The sequence below is a fragment of the Barbus barbus genome, assembly GCF_936440315.1.
Source record: "Barbus barbus genome assembly, chromosome: 10".
Lineage (NCBI taxonomy): Eukaryota > Metazoa > Chordata > Actinopteri > Cypriniformes > Cyprinidae > Barbus > Barbus barbus.
In genome coordinates, this window is record NC_136738.1 from 29,760,917 (window position 1) to 29,777,600 (window position 16,684).

The window sequence follows — 16,684 nt, forward strand, 5'->3', positions numbered from 1 at the left end:
TAGGTGTAAGTACGTTTTGTTTTTTGCATTGATGATGATTATTGTGGTGAAGATGTACGTTACCAGAAGCCTTTATGTATTATGCATTATAAAAGATTTAAAATGTACATCTTCTCATAAATAACTGTAACCAAAGATAAAATGCATTATAATGTTTTCAGAATCCTTGTTACAACTGAAAGTAGTTGTGTGGCATGTTTTAATGCCTTATATTTTCTAAATAAGTAATAATGAAAAGATAAGTATTATTATAACTGTGGTTACAATTACTCTTGAGATAATACAAATGCATTATTAGGCATAATTAATGCATTAGATATAAAGGTTTCAAGTGGATTATTACCAAGCTATTTTTTATATTATTACTTCTGTGTTTTTTTTTTGGTGACACGCACACACAAACACACACAAAATATCGATATGACATTTTTTCATATATAATTAGAATTTTAAATAAAATTGTAATAATTAAGCATAAATAAAAGGCAAAACATGCTATAATGTTTAAATACTATTTTGTAGTTTTGTCTTATTTTTTGCATTGATGATGGTAATGATAATTGTGTTAAGATGTGCTTAGTTGTCATGAAAATAAGGCCACAATGCATAATATCATAAATGCATAAATGTTTTGTTTAATCAAAATCAAATTCCTTATTTTTCTGGGGTTTTTTATGGCTGAAATGAACCCCGGGCATGTTCTTGCCAGTTTTCTTGAAGCTCACCCTGTTTGTTTGGTTGTTAAGGTCTTTTGCAGTCAAGTGGTTGTGGAGCTGACGTCTCCTGAGGGAAATGAGGGATATCAGATCAGTTAGATGAGAACCAGAGGCTCTCATGAGCAGGAAAGTGAGAAAACAGCAGCGGGGTGCTGATTTCCTCTGGCCACAGGGTGAAAATATCACCTCGAGCCAGCAGGAGACAAGTGTCAAGTATGAGGGCTTTCCATGCCTTGCAGCTCTCTCAGGATTGATTGGCTGGATAAGAACGGCAGGCCTTACAGGATGACTGAAACACAGCGGCCCAAATGCTGGCCGGTCACAGTTCGCGTAGGCTACCACAGTGTTTTTGAGAGCGTATGTGTGCACGCTTGTAAGTTTGAGAGCTTGACCTCCGAAAACTGTCAAAACATAACGACAGTGAGAAAATTGGCTCTAAGATGTCTGTGCTGTGTCAGGTCACAGCCGCTGGCAATAACTGCATCAAAATATCCAGCCGCTGAGGCAGAAGGACAACAACCTGCATTTGACACTTAAAGATGCTGCAGACAGCACTGAAGAGCAGCATTAAGAGTCTATGTTTGTCCCCTGGAATTGATTTTCAGGATATTTCTTTTACCTTTTCTAAAAACATAAAGGAAATCTCTTTGTAACTTGTTTTCTTTTTTTAAATTTGGTCTCAAATTGGACACTAACCAACAGATAAAATGAATAATCATATCATATAAAAACAGCTTCACATTATACTTAGAACTTATTTTATATTATATTATATTTATTATAAAAAATATTTATTACCATTTAATATTTATTAAAAAATTGTACAACATTAGTTAACAACTAGTTCAATCATGACAGCTCTCAGAAGATTTTAAGCATGTGATGGATATGACGATGTTAATGTGTTTGATGGAATAGATCTGCTGCTGAATTGCTGCTTCTGTTGGTTATTGCTGCTGCTGCAAGCAAGTAGAGAAACTTATTACTGCCAATGCATATGGCAATATGTTGCCGCGAGTATTTAATACATACTGCTGCTGCACAAATAGCATATAAAATAAATAACCCGTTGCAGATCTATACAGGTGGAGCTGGGTAAGGTGGAGGGTTTCAGAGAAACAATGAAAGCGCGCTGCAGTAATCTCAAGTGAATGCTAGCCAGCCATATAAATGCAAGGCAGTAAGCTCATTGGCTGCATATGCAGCATGAACCAATCAGCTTGTGCCAAGTCGTTTAACTCGCTGAATATCATCAGTTACATTAACAACCCGTTAGCCCGCGCCATCTAGAGTTTTATGACTGAACTATGTATTTACCATGAACAAACAATGAAAAATAATTCGGAAGCACTTTATTTTACAGTCCTGTTACTCATGAACACACTATGTACTTATTATAGTACAATAACTAGGTACTAACCTTGAACCTACCCCTGAACCTAACCCTGCCCCATGTAGTTACATAATATTACCAGTACTTTCTTAGGTGGGTAGACTGTAAGTACATTTATGTGCACATACTGTAAAATAAAGCGCAACCAATAATTCTAAAGCATATTAATCTTCACTTAATCTTAATTTCAACATTTACTCATATATGTTTAAAATCAAAAGTTTGTTAACATTACTTAATGGACCTGAGCTATCATGAACTAACTTACTGTATGAACCGTTGTATTTTTATTAACTAATGTTAACAGAGATTAATATAAAGTGTAACAAATGAATTGCTCATTGGTTGTTAATTTTTAGTTAATGAGTTAACTATTGTATTAGATTAGATTATTTTAGAATTTTTAATTTTTTTATTATATTATTTACCTTTTGCTATTTCTATTACTTTGATCTTATTTCTATATTTCTTATATATATATATAATTTTTTTTTTATTCTGATTGGATGAGTCTGATTGCAGAAGTTAACTATTAAATAATGTCTTGATATTTTATCCTTTCAAAAATGTTTGAAGTAATGGTATTGGTAAACCCATTGTAAATTTGTTTAATATTTATTTGATTTTATTTTGACTTATTATGACTTATGACTTTTGAGCATTGTCTTTTGTTCTGAATTGTGTTCTAAATCAATAAATAATTACCTTATGTAAGCGCATGTTTAATCCACATATCCTCAATTATACTGATTTGATTTGATAAAGATACTGATTTCAGTTTTATGAACCTTAAAATACCTATAGATTGTGTTTGTTTGTGTGTGTGTATATATATGTACACACACGCAGATACTATTTATTTTTCGATGCTAGTGGGTAGAAAGCAGTAGAATGATATCAATATGATAATATCAATCTTAAAATGAAATGAAATGACAAAAGTGTAACAAAGCATAGGAGGATGATACACAAAAAACAGAAAACATTAAAATCACTGCAAAAATCAGGTTTTATTCCATCTGCCCGCCAAGATTACTTCACACCCCTACAGACTACTTTTTATTAGCTCCATAACGGATTTATCGCTGCCAGCATGATGGTTTAGCTTTTTAAAATCCTTTTTAGTCTTCAAGGTCCACCGTGCCATTGACAACCCACCATGCATCATAATGTGGGATTGGCTATATAAACCTCTTAAATTTGGTGTTGGTATATTCGCCTAGAGTAAGATCCTATTCCTCTGACGATCAGTTAAGTGACCTACTTGAGAGCGGGAGAGAGACGGAGGGGTGGAGAGCAGCACCAGTGATGATTGCTGTCATTATAATATAGTACTAGAGAAAATGAGGCTAATGCAAGTGTCACTCTGCTAAATAAGTCCACTGGGCTCAATAGCGCAGCTGGAGCTCTGGAACAGCCCCTGAAGGAACCCGCACACACCGCTCGCTAATATCCAGTCTTGACCTTTCGTAAAATCAAACCGTTTGTATGCGTACAGTAAGTGCAGTATCAGGTCTTCGGTTGAGCGTCAGGATCAGACTGGTTATGTCAAGTTTTACACCATGTCACAGCGCATTATAGTGGGATACATCTGGGTTGTAACCACTATAGACATTGAGGGACGTTTTATTATTACTAGCTAAAACATCAATTTAAATATACTGCTCAACAAAATATTATATGATGATGATAATAATAAATATTAAGTGAAGTGAAGTGAAGTGACATTCAGCCAAGTATGGTGACTAATAAAAATGACAGAAAATCACAATAACAAAATTATAAATGAACAAACTGAAAATATATTTAAAAAAAAAAACTAATACAAAATTAACAAGTAATATAATAGTATAGCAATAGATTAAATATTTCATTCTGTTACATTGTTTGACAAATATTATATATGTATAATACTAAAAAAAAAAACAGTTGTTTTTGTTTATATTTTGTATATAGTTAAGTACTATTTTGACACTGCTTATTTGGTTGTATATTAAAATCTTTTTATAAAATCGAATCACCTTCCAAATCACCCTGTTTTACTAAGAAAAAATTAATAATTATAATAGTAATAAATAAATAAAATAATAATGAAGGTATATTTTTATTTTAATATTTTTTAGATTTTTTTTAGATTTTTATTATTAAATATGCATATATCTTAAAATATTATATAATATATTAGATTAAATAAATAAATGGATAAATAAATTGATACATATTTATACCATAGATATATATTTATATGAACAAACCATTAAAATCTGTTCATATAAATATATAAATGTAACTTATGGGCTTAAATTCATAAAAGTTACATTTTATATATATATATATATATATATATATATATATATATATATATATATATATATATATATATTAGTGCTGTCAAACGATTAATCACAATTAATCACATTCAAAATAAAAGTTTTTATTTACATAATATATCTGTGTGTACTGTGTATATTTATTATGTATATATAAATAAACACATATACAGTATAAATATTTAAAAATATTTATGTTTATATTTAAATTCATATCATTTATATTATATATAAATATAATTATTATATAAATGTAACATATATATATATATATATATATACACACACACACACACACACACACACACACACATATATGTATATGTGTGTGTATATATATATATATATATGTGTGTGTGTATATATATACATACATATACATAAGAATATATATAATATTTTCTTTCTACTACAAAACTTCACGTTTAATTACCGTTTAATTCTAATTATTGTGAAATATATTAGTGAACACTTTCTGAGTGAAGATTGCTTCCAAGTAAATCCTACACTAATTTCTTTTGTGGGTGGATTTTTTCACTGAGTTCGTCACAGTCTGTTATAGGATTGTCTTCTTTGCGAAGGATAAACGTGAAACCCAAAAGAAGGTTTCTTAGAAGGCAGCAAGATTAAGCTCCATACTTTTAGAACAACTTAAAAACGGTGCTGAAATTGGCTTTAAAATGTGACCTGGACACGTTCTTGACATGACACTTTTCACCCAGAGTGTCCACCTGCTTCCTGTCAGCTGTTTGTCACAGTCCCCCGGCGAAGCATGGCGAGCTCTGGTGACTTCAGTCTTCTCTCCTGCTTAAATGACTGCAGCCTGTGCATATTATTTGTGTCCTTTGCCTTTCCTCTGCAAATGTAACTTTTATGAGGTTGTCAGGTCTTGTTGCTGAAGCAGAACAGACTGTTTGATGTCGGAGAGAACAAAGTGAAGGTCTGGCTCAGATCTCACCAAACACACAGGGGCGCTTTATCATAAACATCAGTGAGAAGAAGCAGAGCGTAGACGCGCTCCAGGTGTGTTTACTGAGAACGCCAGAGCCTGAGGATGATGAAGATTCGCTCCAGAAAACACCAGGGACCATCAGGCCATTATACCACACTGTTAGGAAGTCCCCCAACCTGTTCTGGGAGATAATTATGTTTTCAGATTTACATTTGGCATCACATCTTTAGTAGTAATGATGTCAGTGATAACGAGTATCATTTTTTGGGTTATATTTTGTATATATTTACATTTTGACATTTATTGGGTCGTAAGTTAAAGTCAGTTTAACTTTGTGTTGAAAAGCCCGTTTGAGTAAACTGTTCAATGGTATTGTGTGTAGTGTGTGTAGTAAAGTGTTTAGTAATTTACTAATTTATTGTTTTCTTTAACTACATTTAAAACATGAATTAAATAGAGAGTTTTAAGTCTTATTTTATTTTCATATTTAAAAAAATATATTTGTTTTAACTATATTTTAAAACAATTTGATTAGACCGTTTTAAATGTTAATTTATTTTTAATGAATTCATTTTATTGAACTACTTTTAAATGTAAACAAAATTTATTACTTTGTGTTAAGTACATTGTAAAAAAATTTAAATTTATTTTTAAATTAAAAAATGAATGTATTATTTTATTTAACTGTATTTTAAAACATGAGCTAAACCATTTTAAAGGGGTCATCGGATGTCCATTTTCCACAAGCTGATATGATTCTTTAGGGTTTAATGAAAGGTCTGTAACATACTGTGGTTAAAATTTCTCAATGGTAGTATAAAAACACCTTCTTTACCCTGTGAAAATCAGCTCTGTTTTCAGCACGCTAATCTAGTCCATGTTTCTTTAAATGCTGGTGAGCTCTGCTGACTCCGCCCCTCTCTTCCGTGGAGTGACGAGCAGACCATAGATATGTGTAGATTCCCTATTCGACTGCTCCAGATTGCCAGCCATCTCGCATTCACCATAATAATCAATGAATATTCAAAGATATACAAGCGTGTAACTTGCTGTTGTAGACGCACACAGTCAATGCGCTCAAAGATTCGCAGACCGTTCCAAAAATGGCGGATGGCTTACATATCGCCACCCATAGAATCAGTCGATAATGAGGCATCTAGGTATATGTTCTATGGAGCATACTAAACCTCTGCCGTGAAACTTGCTAACTACCACATTATCAGGAAAGGCAATTTGCAAAGATTCATAAAAACCCTTATACTCACTTCTTCTGTAGATAAAGCTGGATCACGAATGATTCGAGCGAACATAGACACATTTATGTAGATCGGGGATCGGCGCATTCACTTCAAAGCGAAAGTAACGTTAATCCTCTGTGTCTTCAGCGGCTCAGATGTCGGGAGTAACTGACGACTGCTATATTCATGATTAGATCCAACAACTAAACACCTCAGTCACTTAATCAGAGACGTTCTTGTCTTCTCCTGCACTGGAGTCGATGCAATGGCGGACAGCTCTCAGCTCTCTCGATTTTAAAATAGGGATTTAGAAAAAAAACACTGGGTGGATTTTTATCATTATAGGATGGATGTGTACACACACTTCCAACACACATTTATGTAAAGTGAATTTTGCATCCGATGACCCCTTTAAATGTTGATTTTTTTTTAATGTAAAATAATTCATTTATTTTACTACATATTAAAATGAGAATTGAATAGAGATTTTTAAATGTCACTTTCTTTTTAAATAAAAAAATTAATTTATTTTATTTATATTTTACAACATGAGTTAAATATGCAGTTTTAAATGTCATTGTAGTTTTTTTTTTTTTAGCTACATTTTAAAACTAATTAAATGTACAGTTTTAAATGTCTATTAATATATATTATAAATATTATTAATATTTCTTAATTTCACTCCTAGTCCTCCATAGCAGTACAACTGTTTGCCATTCAGGAACATAGTGACCACATTAATAAAACAGCGAAAGAAAAAAAAAAACGTAAATGATGAGAGATCCATTAGTGATATGAAATGCTATTTAACCGCAGATCACCTTACAGTACAGTGAAGCCTTCCTTCATTAAACCAACTCAAATGAACACAGCATTCCTCCTAAAAGCCCACCTGAACACTCATTTAAAGCAATCTCTCCTCCAAACCCCTGTTACAGAAGAAGCTCGCTGGTTTACAAAACATGCCCATATTGGCACTGATTGCTTGCTTACTGGCTGGGAGAAGTTTTCTTCCGAAATGATTATCTGGAGAGCTCTGAGGACAGGACTGAGATGAGGCTCGTGTGTGTGAGTGTGTGTGTGTGTGTGTGTGTGTGTGTTTGTGTGTGTACTTCAGGCTCTGCAAACACGCTCAGTGAAACGGCACAGATGGGCCGTGATCTCACTTGGCTTTCTTACAGACAGATGGACAGGTGGACGCCCATTTCTCACCACAGATATCTCCTTTTTTTCTCTCTCTCTCTCTCTCTATCCCTCAGGAACTTAAGGAAGGAGTTGAATGACATACGGTTTGAATTCACTCCAGGGAAAGGTCAGTGCACCTCATCATACATCAGCCGCAGTCTTAGTGTTATGCTGCCTTCAAATCCTCAGGAGAAATTCCCACTTACGAGGCCAGGAAACATTATCACAATGTGAATTTGGTCAGAATAAAATGGACACAATTTCTTTTTCACTTGCTGACTGAATTTTTAAGCTTTTTTTTGCGCTATAGCTTACAAAGATTTTTTTATATTTATTTTTTTTATAAAAGACATTTAAAAAGATTATTAGTTAATATATGTACCGGTATATATATTAAATGTGTATTTAATCAAATATAATGTTTAAAAATATATTTTTTTTATGTATAGTCATACATATTTGTTAATGTATTTTTATTTGTTTGTTTTTAATCAGTCATTCTCTTTTTGAAGGTTTTTTAGGGTATTTCCCTGATTTTAATGTAAATTTAATCTTTCAACATTCTTAAAAAATTATGTGAAAGTAGTTAAAATTATTTCAGTTCATTTGGTATTTATGAGTACAAATGAGCAATTTAGCCAAAAAGAAAAAAAATGCTGTCCCAAATACTGTGGTCATCACCATTACATTGAGTATTTTAGGGAACAAAGCTAAGGGAAGCACATCCTTGCCGTGGCACCAGATTGAAAATGAATTAAGAAACAATCAGTTTTGTTTTGTTTTTTCAAATAAATTTAATGCAAGTCAACTTGTTTGCATTCTCCAAAAATGAAAATGTCATTTTCATTACATATCATATCAAGCTCCAGTTTAAGTTCGATCAAGACAACGATCAGGTCTTTATTCCTGCTTTTAACATAGATAAAGCCTATAAGACTCTCTCATGATGTAAATGTGCGGTCACTGTGCACGCTGAAAACTGACTATGATTAATACCAATTTAATTCCGCCGTGCCAAAACGCCTCCAGCTCGGTAAGCCGGAGCTCAAAGAAAATCCAGTTTCCTACTGGTAATTATGACATTGTGCTGGTGTTCATTGCATCTTATAAAAATGATCTTTCCGGAGTGACTTGAAGGCAGCATTAGCAATAGAGAAACCTTAAGAGACTCTCAGCGTGAAAGATCTCGCAGTGTTCCTTCAGTTCCTGCTCTGACTCATGATGAGCTCTGCCTGTGAGAAGATCTCACCAAAATCTCAATTTATTCACTGTTTGTGTACTCATGCTCTCATTTTTTGCTGAAATTTCAATGAAAAGATTGTTTGTATTTAAAAAAAAGATCTATCTGTCTCTCTGTCTGTCTATCTGTCTCTCTGTCCGTCTATCTGTCTTTCTGTCCGTCTATATGTCTCTCTGTCTGTCTGTCTGTCTCTCTGTCCATCTATCTGTCTTTCTGTCCGTCTATATGTCTCTCTGTCTGTCTGTCTGTCTCTCTGTCCGTCTATCTGTCTCTCTGTCCGTCTATCTGTCTCTCTGTCCGTCTATCTGTCTCTCTGTCCGTCTATCTGTCTTTCTATCCGTCTATATGTCTTTCTATCCGTCTATATGTCTCTCTGTCTGTCTGTCTGTCTCTCTGTCCGTCTATCTGTCTCTCTGTCCGTCTATCTGTCTCTCTGTCCGTCTATCTGTCTTTCTGTCCGTCTATATGTCTCTCTGTCTGTCTGTCTGTCTCTCTGTCCGTCTATCTGTCTCTCTGTCCGTCTATCTGTCTCTCTGTCCGTCTATCTGTCTTTCTATCCGTCTATATGTCTCTCTGTCTGTCTGTCTGTCTGTCTCTCTGTCCGTCTATCTGTCTCTCTGTCCGTCTATCTGTCTCTCTGTCCGTCTATCTGTCTTTCTGTCCGTCTATATGTCTCTCTGTCTGTCTGTCTCTCTGTCCGTCTATCTATCTATCTATCTATCTATCTATCTATCTATCTATCTATCTATCTATCTATCTATCTATCTATCTATCTATCTATCTATCTATCTATCTATCTATCTATCTATCTATCTATCTATCTATCTATCTATCTATCTATCTATCTATCTCTGTCTATATTTATCTATCCATCTGTCAGTCTGTCTGTCTGTCTATCAGTCTAACAGTCTATCCATCCATCCGTCATTTATAACAAATAACTAAGTCAACATTTAACATGTAACATTTACTTTAAAAGTTAAAACGCTAATCATCAAACTTTGTTCCAACTCTAAATTCTGATTGGATGAGACTCATTTGAAGTTTGACTGTGCATCAGTCGATTATATTTCAAAGTGGCAGAAGTTGTAAACCATAAACAACTAAACTCTGCTTTCTTTCTATCATTGCTTGCTACATGGCGTCGCAGCACCCAGCTCGAGATCTGACGTGTTCAGTGCAGTCCAGGCCATTGCGTCTTGTTTGTTGATGTTTGTGTGCGAGGGTTTGGCAGAACATGCTTTTAACTTTGTGTTCTGACGGGTTTCTTGCTGGGATCTCATGCTGTGTGTGTCTGTGTTTCTTCTCCTCAGACACTGCTGATGGAGTTTCTCAGGAGCTCTTCTCTGCTGGTCTGGTCAATGGTCATGATGTGGTTGTGGGTAAGTTGCAGCTGCATTAAACTCCAATGCCCTTCCTCGTTCATCTCTAATACAGGGTTTCTTCAAGCCTTAAAAAGATATTAAGAAGTCTTAATTCGCTGTTCCACAAATTAAGATCTTAAAAGGTCTTGAATCAGAGCAGAAAGTCTTAAATTCATAGTTATGGCAAGAATCACATTGCATATCACATTTTTAAATCAAGATGCCTTACTTGACATGCAAAAAACTAAAACCTTGTTTTTCCTTCGAGTTAAATTGATTTTTCTGAGATCATTCGCACATACTTGTTTTTGTTCATAAACTCACTACAATTTGAGCAAATTCTTTGAAAACCAGACCTCTTATGTCATTTTGCTTCTCAAAAACCAGACCTCTTGTGTAATTTTGCTTCTCAAAAAATGTGTTTTGATTAAAGGATCTTTAGATATTTGTATTGAAAAACGACAAAAATACCAAGAAAGAGCATCAGTTTTTTGCATTGTGCTCAGAAGGTACAGTTTGAGACACTTGTCTAAAGTGTCTTACATTGTATTGAAGGTCGACATAATAGAATAGGTATTTTTAAATTTGTTTTAATAAATATTTTCTTATATTAAAGTTTTAATATGAAAAAAATTTGTAATACAAATATATATAAATATTTCTATATTTTTATGACTTCTGACCATTACAGTAGCTTGTGATGCTTCTGGTTTTTTAATGGAGCTCATACCAGCTTCATCTGCAAGGAGAAAATTGCAAAAGGAAACAATTCCAGGGGTCATTAGTTCACTAAACATTGAGAGCAATATGCTAGGTATACAGATGAGTCGCTCTGCTCTGAAAAGATCTGGCCATGCATCAGTAACGATATAACTGCACCAATTAATGCATGTAGTTAAAATTCACGGCTACACACAATTGGGCTAGTAGCTCTCAGGGCAATTTGACTTCAAGACCCCTGCTTCAAGCCATTTCAGAGCAAATACATGAATACTGAGATATACTGCACATCCAGATATCGTTTGTTTAGCTGTATCGCTCAGTTCTAATGTCAGTATCTTTTTCTACATGTGTTTTCCCAGTGGCTGCTAACCTTCAGAAGATTGTAGAAGACCCAATTACCTATAAAGTATTGACCTTTAAGTTGGTGAGTATTCAGATGCTAAATGTCACAGAGAATCTTGCAGGATTCCCATGAATCAAGAAAACCTGGGAATGTCATGGCCTGGAAAAGTAATGGAAATTAATTGTAAAATATACCGATGCATTTTCTAGTTATGCTCATCGTATTTTAATTGGCTAGAAATTGATCTCTGTGGGTGCAATCTGTATAATTTTTTTAAAATCCAATTATGGACAACTAGATTTTATATGTATGTATATATGTGTATATATATATAAAAACTGCATAACATATATATGTTATGCAGTTTTTTCTCAAAATAAATATTTATAAATTAAAAAATATATATATTTAATTTAACATTTATTGTTTTTTCAAGGAAATATTACTTATTCTTAATTAATACTTATTCAATATAGCTGAGGCTTTTTTAAAACACAGTTATGAAAAAAATAGATTTTACTATTCTTCTTTTTATTTTTAAATTATTTTATTATTATTTTTTATATTTCAGTTTTAGTTGTTTAAATACATCACCTAAATGAAAATTAGAAATTTTGCTTTGGCAACTTGCCAAAATATTTTATTTAATATCAGTAACATTTATTTCAAGTAGTGCAAATGTTTTTTAATGGTTTTAGTCATAGTTCCCTATAATAAACTTGTAGTTTGTAGTAAACTTGTCCAGTGTAATTGAGGCTATTTTTTTTAATCCAGTTATGAAAAACTGAAATAGACACGGAAAGTCCTTCAATTTTTCAGAAACAAAAAGCAGCTTGTTTTTTTTTTATGATGCTGTTTATTTTACTCATTGTGCATTGAATATGCAGAGCTCGGGTCCCACACAGCCATTCATTTATTATTTGCTGAAATCACGTCTTTGACAGCATAATGAATTTTCTTTTCATAATTCCTTATTGATTACTCTGAACACACGGCAAATCTGAGAGAATATTATTAGAGTGTTTAATGATGCCTTTTAATGCGTTTTAAAAAATGACAGAACTGGGATATTCTGGCAGATACATGAATACCCGAATTAAAATGTCACCGAGCGTTCCCGTTAAATTCATATAGATGGAGAATGTCTTTGGTTTCAGTTAACTGCTTTGTTGCAGTGTTTATGACTGCAAAAAAAATATATATATTTTATATAATTTTATATTTATATAATAATCATTGGATCTACAGCACAGGATACAAATAACAGTTCACTTAATTATATATTAAAACAAAAACAGAAAAGCAAATAATGAAAGTTTTTTGTTTTTATTTACCATGATATTGTTTATGTTGCATCTTAAAGTTTCATGTTTAAATCGAAATCTATGTAAACAAGATCTAGCTGTCATTCTATTTTAAAGGGGACATCGGATGCAAAATTCACTTTACAAGTTGTTTGAACATAAATGTACACATCCATCCTATAATGATAAAAATCCACCCAGTGTTTTTTTTTTAAATCCCCTTTCTCAAATCAGGCTGTCCTGAGATTCCTGTAGTTCTGCACAGGCCGCTCCCACGATAGTTGATTGACAAGACCGTCTTACCTTAGCCCCGCCCTGAGTGAGCTGAGAGCTGCCATTGTGTTGACACCCGGTGCAGGGGAAGACAAGATGTCTCCGATTAAGCAACTGAGGTGTTTTGTTGTTGGGTGTAGTAATGAATATTGCAGTAGTCATTTACTCCCGACATCTGAGCCGCTGAAGACACAGAGGATTAACATTACTTTCGCTTTTAAGCAAATGTGACCCCGATCTACATAAATGTTCACGCGAATCATTCGTGATCCAGCTTCATCTACAGAAGAAGTGAGTATAAGCTTTTGTTATGAATCTTTGCAAAGTGCCTTCCCTAATAACGTGCTAGTTAGCAAGTTTCTCGGCTAAAGTAAACAGTACTGCTCATCACTGCACAGAAGAGAGGGGCGGGGTCAGAAGAGCTCATTAGCATTTAAAGCAACATGGACTAGAATGGCTTGATAAAATCCGAGCTGATTTTGACAGGGTAAAAAAAGGTGTTTTTTACTCTACCTTTGAGAAATTTTAACCAAAGTATGTTGTAGACTTTTCATTAAGACCCTAAAGAATCATATCAACTTGTGGAAAATGGGCATCTGATGACCCCTTTAAAGAGCTGTGTATATTTGTTTGAAACAACATGATGGTGAGTTAATAATGACGACATTTTCATTCTTAGATGAACTATTCATAGAATACACTAAGCGTTAAGGGCAGGTCCCGGTGGATGTGTTTAATCCCTGCATTCGATGGTGCCACGAGTTGGCGGTAAACAACATCTGTGCATCAGCAGTCGGCTCATTCTGCTGCGGCCTTTTGCAGAGAGCTGTTTCTACAGCATCTGCCAGCTCTTACCCTTTACTTCACCCTCCGACCCTCCACAGAACTCCCAGAATGCATTTCTCACTCGCACCTGGAGTGTTTCGGAAAGCGCATTAGGAAGTGTGGAGTTTTATTGTTTAATTTCAGCTTGAGCGTCCCTGGAGAGAACTTCACATCATGATTAGAAAACAACTGAGAAATGTGCATGTGTAACAGTAACGTAGTCGGCAGCGCGGCGTGTGTGGGGATTTTCTCAGGCAGCCCGGTCCTCCGATCTCATTTACTAATGTCACTCCTGACTACACTGTGTGCAACTCAGACAATTAGGCTGCTTGAATATTGAACCGTGAAGAAGACTTATGTTTGTGGTTGCTGTGTGCACACGTGCAGGCTCTGTAGCTTGAGCGTAGCAGTTTATATGCATTAGAGCTGATGTTGAATGCTGGAAATAAATGGATTTCAATGGTGATGGTGCATTGCAAGGGCTTGTGAAAGTAATGATGTGTCATGCAAATAAAAGTCGGCCATGTTTCCTCTAAACAAAGCAGTATAGTTTGTGAAAAAGCCACACATTTTTAGTTTGATATCTAAATTAGTAATTTTAGTTGCACCAAAGTTGTTGTTTTCTTACAACATGAGTATGCTAATCGCTCACTTCAACTGTTAGGTGCAAGAGGCTGTGCTAATACTGCATTTTCAATATAATCACAGCTGAAAGGCATTGTTAGGCACAGAGTACAGCGGATGATTTATTGCTTTTAGATAAGAAGTTACTGCACTAAAAAAGGGAAAAATATTTGAAATAAAATAAAAATAAATGAAATATTTTTTAAATTGATTATATTTTTATTTTTAAAATATGTTTTAAATGAAAAACATGGTTTCATTTTAATTGTATTTATCTATCTAGACTTTTACATTTAATTTATTTTTAACTTTATTTTTGTTTTAAATATGATTTAAACTGTGTATATGTACAGACTGTATATATAGATTATTTAAATATTAAATATAATTAATTTTAATACAATAAAAAATATTTAATTGAAAAAAAAATATTTTATTATTTTGATATTTTTTATTTGAAATTTACAAGGTATATTTTTTATTTTTGAGTGTGTGTATAGAAAAAGAGAGAAATTTAAATAACAAAATTAATACAATAATAGAAAAAAAATATAATAATAATAATAATAAATAAATAAAAAATATATATATATATATATAAACACACACACATACATACAAACACACACTTTTACACTTTTATTTTACCAGTCTCTACAATATGTGTCCATCAATGTGTTTTCTGCATGTGTAAGTGCTCAAACACATGCACACACATACACAGAGTGATAGAAGTAGTCCTTCCTTCCTCTGTGAGTAATTCACAATGCTTCACCCAGGAGAAATGTGAGTTACGTCAGCCAGGAGTTTTATGTTCAGACCTTTCTATGGGTCACAGCCCCTCTTATTTAGCAGGAGCGTTAATTCAAGCCCATATTTCACTGCAGTGTTTTTCAGAGAGAGCAGACGCTGACCAACACATAAATACACACACAAGTCCCTGCATCACACACACACACCTCTGTCTAAGATCAGTCGTCTGACCCTGAGCGGCTGATAGTTTCTGTGTCTCCTCCAGGGAAAACGGACAAGCAACCGATTTCCTCCAGACACTGGTGTTACCTGCGATAAGATGATCTGCTCTCTGTCATTAGACACTTGTCAAAGACAGACCATCATTTCATTGCTTTTTCATGTTTTCTTCTGCCTTTCATTCCTTAACCTCCCTTTTTGAAGTCTCTTAGATATTCGTTTTTGGAAATGAAGTCAAAATGTGAAGTATAGGGAATAGAGGAATGATCAGGTTCAGTGCAAGTTAAACACTATTGAAAGAATTTGTGGCATTATACCAAGTACCTTGAGTTGGATTGTTAATTAATTATTATTAAACAGGTACAGAGTTAAATCCATAGTTTCTTGAGTTGTAATAGTAATTATTATTATTAATTCACTTTCTGTTTTTAATTTGGTGGGGGGGGGGGACAGATTATAGACATAACTGCACTAAGTATTAAATACACATCAATACAATTTACAAAAGTTTTTTATGCACAAATATTTAGTAATTATCCAGATTCAATGCAAGTTAAAATCTAGTGACATAATGTTGGTTACCAAGCACCATTCATTCATTCATTCATTTGTTATGAAATGTAAGTGAATGTGGACCCACATTCTGGAGGGTTTGAAAGCACACACGCATAGCTGTTATTGTTGTTAAAGCAGTTGAATGAATTATTCAATAAAAACCCATTTATTATATGAGCTGTAAAGTTACCTAAAACATGCTTTTGTGAGGGGAAACATTTCTAAGTGGGTGAACATCTGGGCATGTGTTGCTGATGAATTTGCACCATGTAAAGTCTTTTTATGGTATCCTTCATTATATTGTGCGAAAGTTACCAGGCAGGATAACAAAACTGTACTCTATTAAGCATCAAAATGTAAAGCTCATACAAGATCTTTTTTTTTATATAACTAGAGCTATTTTATTATCAGTACCTTTGTATAGTTACTGAAAACAGACAACAGAGAGGTGGGATGAGGTAGTCTCATCCCAATATGTACAATTGCCTGTTGTAATTTAAATTATGCCACATTTTATTTTATTTTTATTTTTAATTTTTTCTTGCTTTAATTTTTGGTAAGTGTCAAATTATTGTCTGCAGTATCTACATTATGCCACCATTATGCATGTTTAACCAAGAACATTCCTTTAAATAATGCTTCAGCAG

At 33.7% G+C, this 16,684-nt stretch overlaps 1 protein-coding gene across 5 annotated transcripts in view; it reads left to right on the forward strand.

Moving 5' to 3' along the window:
* stk39 (serine threonine kinase 39) overlaps positions 1 to 16,684 on the forward strand; it is a 66,659-nt gene that overhangs the window by 48,527 nt on the left and 1,448 nt on the right. For all 5 annotated transcript variants that reach the window (XM_079426713.1, XM_079426712.1, XM_079426714.1 and 2 more), the window contains 3 exons: positions 7,889 to 7,941; positions 10,368 to 10,436; positions 11,501 to 11,565. In XM_079426713.1, the coding sequence (XP_079282839.1) occupies positions 7,889 to 7,941; positions 10,368 to 10,436; positions 11,501 to 11,565 (187 nt within the window). The remainder of the gene's footprint in view (positions 1 to 7,888; positions 7,942 to 10,367; positions 10,437 to 11,500; positions 11,566 to 16,684) is intronic.